This window comes from Pinus tabuliformis, chromosome 3_2 (genome assembly GCF_031772625.1).
Source record: "Pinus tabuliformis cultivar Carrire ecotype Pingquan chromosome 3_2, CPIR1, whole genome shotgun sequence".
Classification (NCBI taxonomy): domain Eukaryota; kingdom Viridiplantae; phylum Streptophyta; class Pinopsida; order Pinales; family Pinaceae; genus Pinus; species Pinus tabuliformis.
Window position 1 is genome coordinate 1,269,853,480 of NC_142302.1, and position 6,946 is coordinate 1,269,860,425.

At 36.8% G+C, this 6,946-nt stretch overlaps 1 protein-coding gene across 1 annotated transcript; it reads right to left on the reverse strand.

The window, feature by feature from the left end:
* Window positions 1-901: 901 nt before the first annotated feature.
* LOC149185372 (protein SPA1-RELATED 3-like) lies at window positions 902-3,990 on the reverse strand. The gene is made up of 5 exons (XM_089417914.1): window positions 2,926-3,990; window positions 2,548-2,694; window positions 2,102-2,413; window positions 1,950-2,009; window positions 902-1,279 (listed from the first exon to the last, which is right to left on the reverse strand). The coding sequence occupies exons 1-5, from the start codon at window positions 3,856-3,858 to the stop codon at window positions 1,088-1,090; spliced, it is 1,644 nt and encodes a 547-aa protein (XP_089274040.1). The 5' UTR covers window positions 3,859-3,990; the 3' UTR covers window positions 902-1,087.
* Window positions 3,991-6,946: the final 2,956 nt, after the last annotated feature.

Here is a 6,946-nt window from a genome sequence, read left to right on the forward strand (position 1 = left end):
GCCCCATAGTGCAGATGGATTTAACTACCAACTAAAAAGAAGGAAAGTTGTGCCTACATTGATGATAACTATGTTACTAGGTCATTCTTCTGGGTCCTTTTTCCCTACTCCATGGATACACCCAGATACATATTATACCTGGATCATATAGGTGATAGATCAAATATGGGCCCTTCCCAGACATGTCTTAGATCTCCTTCACGAACAAATGCCTATCAACTAAAATTCCTTTGTGAGAATTTATTTATTATCAGATGCAAGCATGTTTGATTAGTAGCCTCATCTTTGAACAGATCTTTCAAATTATTTTTGGTACTTTCTTTGCCAAAGGGATTAATGTGGCAACAACACAACATTAGAAAAGATCTACTGTCTATCTGCTTGACCACTTGTTTAAGAAGTCATTTTACTAGTAATATTCAAAACCACATAAACCTGTGAAAATGCTTATGCAAGAGAACCCGCTCTATTCCTCCCTCAAATCTGATTTAGAATTAATATTATACTTCAAACAATTTTATACATGTATGTATCTGTTTGTTGTGTGCCTATCATATTCAAATTTTTCCAAAAGGATAACATATCTTTACCTATTCCCACTACACATACCGTAGCAAATGAATAATAATCATTCTATGAGTGCAGTGATAATTAATCTATGGGTACAGTAAGCCTGCCACCCAAATTAGTGAAAGGTTACACTTCTCTATGGGATTCAAAGAAATGCAAATTGGCCCATTGTTTAATATTCTTCTGTGGCTTTATAACAGGATAAGATCCACACACATTTTGTGGATACACAGCATATCTATTTCCCAAAATTTCATCCTCCATTAACATTATTCTCTTCTATTGGCTTAATTAAAAGAATGAATGCATTGGGTGTATGAGCCTTGAGGTGTATTGAGAAAAACCCCATCTGTATTTTCAAACATGCAGTTCAATGAATTTATTTTCCGAGATTGTAGGATATCCTGTCAGAAATATCGGCTAATCTTTTGAAACAAATCAGTGGCTGGATTCTTGCTTGTCTGCAACAAGACTGTCCAGTTCTACCACTGCCTTTCAACAATGTAAGAGTGGGACATCAGACCATCTCCAGGATTTCAATGTTTCCTTTACAATTTGCAGCAACCAAAGTTTGGGACTGCCCTCTCCAGCATACAGAGGAAACAAACTGCCCATCATCATCATATACCTCTTGACCATTCACTGGGTCTACACAGTTAAACTTGTAAGATGCCACTGGTATTGGAAAAGATTTATGATAGACAAACACCTGGAAGACAACAAATAATAAAAGTTACAAAATCAACCCCATAACAAATATGTATGCCCATATTTAATTGACAAGCCATAGAGCTAAGCAATTCCTACAAAATTAAAAGGGGGTGCAGGGAAAGAACTAATCTTGAATCGCCATCTCTTTCAGTTCACATTATAAACATAAGAGTCTCAGAAATTTGACTCAACTACAAGCTTTGCAAAATAAACAAGTGTATAAGAAATATATTGTTCTGGGTAGAGCTGGAGCAGTGTTAAGAATAGATCTGAAGCAGTATATTTCAAACAAACTCAACTGACATACTAGAAGATGTGAATTCTTGTTTCCATAATAAACATAGAATTCCTTCAATAAAGAAAAGTGATTAGATCAATAAGTCAGAAATCACAGATAGTAGTAAGTGTGTCAGAAGAGTAAGTGCTTCAAATATTTTCTTTTTTTTCCAGCTTAAGAAGCCAAGAAATGTTCTTTTGTTTGTATTTTTATTTTTCTTCGAAGAACAAATTTCACAAAGGATTTGAAAAACACTCCCACAAAAGATATTAAGCAAATATAATACGAAATCTTTAAAAAAATGCGATTCACTGCCTAACAGATGATGAACTAGTGGTAAGAAAAATTCTTTGGAAAAGAGTTACAGAATTGAGTTGTGTAAGTAGAATACCTCATTTGATTCTGAACCAGTAGCGATGTACCCATCAGCAACAGAAAGTCCAACAAAGTTCTGTAGGTAAGGAATAGAGTACTGAGGGTGCAACTTATATAAAACAGATTCTTAAAAGTTAAAACGGCAATTGATAAAATTTAAATTAATACCTTTTCATTTTTATGCCCAGAATATGTCAGAACAGGGTTGCAAAGTACACCCCCTGTACTTGTTGCCAGATCCCAAAGCTTGAGTGTACCATCAATTGAAGCTGAGACAAGGTTGGTCGAATCAAGAAACTTGATATTACTCACAGTTTTCCTGTGATTTGCCAAAATGCACCATGGTGTTTTTATATTTCGAAGATCATAACAATATATTTTATAATCTGCAGACCCAAATGCAAGTAGCCAGGCAGAGTCTGGTGGAAACTGAACAGAGCACACATTTGCATTTGTGTTGATTGTACCAACACTTCCTTCCTGAATAATTCATTCAAAGGCAGACATTAAAACATGTAATCTTTGATCAAACCTAATGAACAAAGAATTCAATTCAATTTTTATATCCAGCTTTGTTAAACACTGCAGTTGCCTTAGCTGGAACTGTTACTTACCTGATTAATATTCCAAAGTTTCACATTGCCATCATCACCCCCACTTGCCAATCTTGTTGGACAAGCTTGTGAAAAATCAACAGACCAAACACGTTTCTGATGTTCTTCAAAGTTCATGATAGCCTGGTTTCTTGTAATATCCCATAGCTGCCAAAACATCGAATTACAATTTACAAAACAGAAATTCTAAAACTCTGTCAAGAAACAGAAATCAGGAAATTATATCAAAATCAATTAAGCAACTTTCTTTTTAGATGTTATTTGTGATCTCACAATTCAATTGGAGCAATCACATTGGCAATGAAAGATAGTCACATTACTCACATTAGCACCATATTAATTAGCACAAGGAAATTTGGAATAGTTTATTAGTCTCACCTGTACAACACCATCAAAGGCACTTGATGCAATATGATTTTTGATGTATCTATTCCAGCAAATACCACTAAGTTTTGATTGACTATTCATCTCAATAACGGGATAGTGAATATCCAGATCCTCATTGAGAACTGTATCACACTCAAACACTTTAATTTTCTTGCTGGACCCTGCAGTTGCAAAGAACTCTTTATCTCGGTCAAAATCCAGGGAACATACTAAACTAGAGGAGTTAAGCAAGTCTCCTTGTCTTAAAGTTGCTTTGACCTTGAATTTGCTGAAACGTAAATACTTGCACAAGCTATCGAAGAAAGAACCAAGTCTGTCACTGTTACTTTTATTACCATTGCATTTAATACTTGATAAGTTGCTGACCATATTTAAATCACATCCTTCAGTCCTCAAAATAAGCCCCTGTCCTGAACTGCCATTATATGAGTGTCTTCCTAATGTGTCACTTACAGACTGTTTTGCCTTTGATCTTGTGGAAAAATACACCTTCTCTAATTCCTTGAAATTCTTGACCACACGACCACTTCTGGATATGAAGTCTCCTCTAGCTCGACTCTGCAAATTTAACTTTCCCAGCTTCTTCCCATAACTCATATTGCGAATTTGATTTCCTTGTTGCAACTGTTCGCCAAACATAATTGCTTTTCCAGTTTTTGCAGACAAAACATTCACCAAACTGCTATTGTCAAAATGTATTCCCTTAGTTTGTGCAAGCTTGGGAGAAGAGGAATTATTCTTTTTTCCTTTACCTACTGCCAGTTTTTCTTCTTTGCTAAATACAAATGAAGATATGCCTTTCTGCTTAAGGACAGACTGCTTGTTTAAAACAACCTCAATGTCTGATGTTATGCAAGTGACACCCTCACGTAGTTTTTCAGCTTTTTCTTTCTTCTGTTGTTGCACTTGAATAAGGAAATCCATCAATAACTCACTGTCTGCTATTTCCTCCTCTAATAAGTCGACATTTTTCCATTTTGCTAGAACCTTCCTAGCTTCATTGATGATTTCACTTTGCAATACTTCACTGTATCACAACCATTCATAAAATTTCAAACTAGGCCATGCATTAAAATAACAAAAAATCTTCTTGTGCTCTTATAAAATTTGATTCACCAACAACTTTATAAACTGAAATTATTCAAATGATTTTACCAAGTTTTTGTCAGCAATGCAACTGATGACATTCAGATGACTTTAATTTTCCACATATTTTTCATTGGAGATATGGACTGTGTTATAGGAAAGCCAGGCAAAACAATTAAGAGGGGGTACTAAAAGGGGAAATTTGGAACGCTCGGGTTTACTGTAATGTGCTTAGACTTACTCCAAATAACTGTCAGGCACATTAATGAAAAAACTTAGACTTGAAGAAAAAGTTGCAAAATGAAAAAAGGCAATGTTAGGATTAATGCAATTTCCAAAGCACTTTTAAGGATAAAATTCCTATTATCTTCTTTTAATGGAGCAATGTCATGTGACTCAGAATTGGCAACAACTAGGCAAACACAGAGAAATCAAATTAATGATTTGACAGTAAATTAGCTTAGTAAAAAAATGCATTGAATATTCAAAATTGCAAAAGAAAATATCAAGGATTTTCCATTTTGCAACAAATCCGTTCTATTTCATAACAATCTCAAAAGGAATTTAGTTCTCACAGCCTTATTGAAATTATGGCAGTCTACACCCTTTAGCAGCAGCAAAATTGACAACAGAAAAATGCAGCAGAAATGTATCAAAATATGAAAAATAAAATGCAACTTTTTGGCTTAAATGCATCCCAATTTTATCTCTATGCACACCCAAATCTGCCAAGTCAGCCCTATTAGAAATGGCAGAGCACATAATAATCAATGTGTGATTAACATAATAAAACCAAATACATACTTGTAATCACACATCATAAAGAAAGATAGCCAAGTATTCGAGGTGTACAGCTATAACAAGTACCCTTTAGCTAATATCATTAAGATATATTGTGATGCACCTACAGTCTGTGATTCTCAGAGTGCACAGCAGATATTTGAAGCAACATTAGATTCATAAAACACAACAAGGTACACACAATTCATAAGCCAAACTCAGATATTCAATAGGGCTGCAACCATGCATATTACATAGAGGCAAATGCTTCCATCTCCGTATTTCTCGGGGCGAAAAGCCTCTTACTAATTAAACCAAGGCCAAAAAGGCCCAATTACATGAAACTTCAAAAATTGAAACTGTGGTTTTTCCACAGTCAGAATTGTTTGGTTCTGAGTCCTTCCATTGCTTCATGGTAACCCAAGCATATCTTTAAGTACTACTACTTCCACACAAATAAGAATCACCTCTCAAAGTGCCAAACACAGCCCAGGCCTCATGATTTGAATAGTCAAAGCCAAACTGGATCACAAACACTTGGAATGAAGTACGAGATTTCTGTTGTTCTTGGTTTGGGGTTTGCGCACAGCCGTTAAACTTGGAATATGCAAAACTACAAGGAGAGTTTTAGGCTACTAATTTGGAAAAGACACACGAGCATATATATATGGATGAATCACTGGAAAACTAGCAAAATAGTTCACATAGAAGCAATGATTGTTAAAACACATACAACACACCTTCAACAAGATAAGTACCAAAGCCACCGAAATAGTTCAATTTCCTTAGTACAGATGAAAAAAACATACATCGTAAACATTCAAAGAATAATATTACAGTATTTACGACATATGCATGAAAGTGTGTTGGCTCAACGAGCCTCTGTTAAGCAAAAGTTCCAAGATACATCAAGACAGTGAACACCACTAACCCCAAAAGTGGAGTGTTAGAGCAACCACTTGCTCCTCGAAAAGAGTTATTTTCCTCTCTAATACCTAGTTGGAGGAGCCAAGGTGAAAAGTCCTTTACATGAGCTATGAGGGTGTATATATAACAAATGGGGTGACCATTTAGCTCCCTTGTGACTCTTGGACTACCCCCATGATTGTTTGACCTCTCTATGACTCTTTGACGCCCTCATGACTTTTCATATTATATCGATGACTCTTGGACTTCCACTTTAGATTACATTTCTCCAATATTGAATTTACATAATCCACAAAATGATGTGGCAAATGATGACTCTTGACATGACACTGATGACATAGACTACATGATGACATAGCAATGTCAAGGCATTCTTTGTTGTCGCTTTCTTTGGTCTTCTTGAGAGATGGAACATGCTCTTCTTCTTCCTCCTCAGTATGGCTCGAAGATAAGGAATCTTCAATGTGATCTTGATCTTTAGTTGTTGTCGCAATCTGGTATCCCTTTATCTTTCGTGATTGGTCAACTTGTTTTCACAGCTCCGAAGGTGTCTTCTAGCAGGGTCTCCTTCTTTGATAAAACCCTAGTCTAACACGATTCATGATAACCACTGACTGAGCTAGAACCAGGTGACAAGCTAGGAGATAGGCTCAAGGATTGCACAGTTGCACAACTCAGGAAGTCAAGGGTGAGGACTGAGCCTTGAGACTACGCAGTATGCAGTTCAAGCAGGCTAGCGCTTGTCATCTATGCAGTTGAGGGGCTCAAGAGGTCAAGCTAAGGGCTTGAGGCTTGAAGATGCCTACTGCGTAGTTCTGGAGGAATAGAGGCCAAGGGATTGCGCAGTTGCGCAGTTCAAGAGGTTAAGGCTACGACTTGATGCTCGAGACTACGCACTGTGCAGAAGAGAATGACTGGAAGCAGGGGCTGCACAGTTTTGGAGCTCAAGGGCTAAGGCAGAGCAATGAGACTGCTTAGTGCACAATTCTGGAAGGCAAAGACTGCGCACGGCATAGTGCCAAGAGGCAATGTTGAAGTTTTGGGACTGAGACTGCGCAGTGCGCAGTTCAGGAAGGTTGAGTGAGGCCAAGTTGCTCGGAAAGAACTTGCCAGATTTGGCTATGTATGGGATCAGTGAGACCAAAGTGAACAGTGATAAACTTAAGTATGATCACACACTTAGAATAGTTGACGACACAACATTGATCACTTAGAACAC

Bases quoted from the DNA above. Each gene is read 5' to 3' on its own strand.
- LOC149185372 (XM_089417914.1), bottom strand. From the start codon at position 3,858: ATGGATTTCCTTATTCAAGTGCAACAACAGAAGAAAGAAAAAGCTGAA. The intron at 2,695-2,925 runs GTGAGACTAATA...ATGTTTTGGCAG, and splicing joins CCTTTGATGGTGTTGTACAG to CTATGGGATATTACAAGAAA. The intron at 2,414-2,547 runs GTAAGTAACAGT...TGAATTATTCAG, and splicing joins AACTTTGGAATATTAATCAG to GAAGGAAGTGTTGGTACAAT.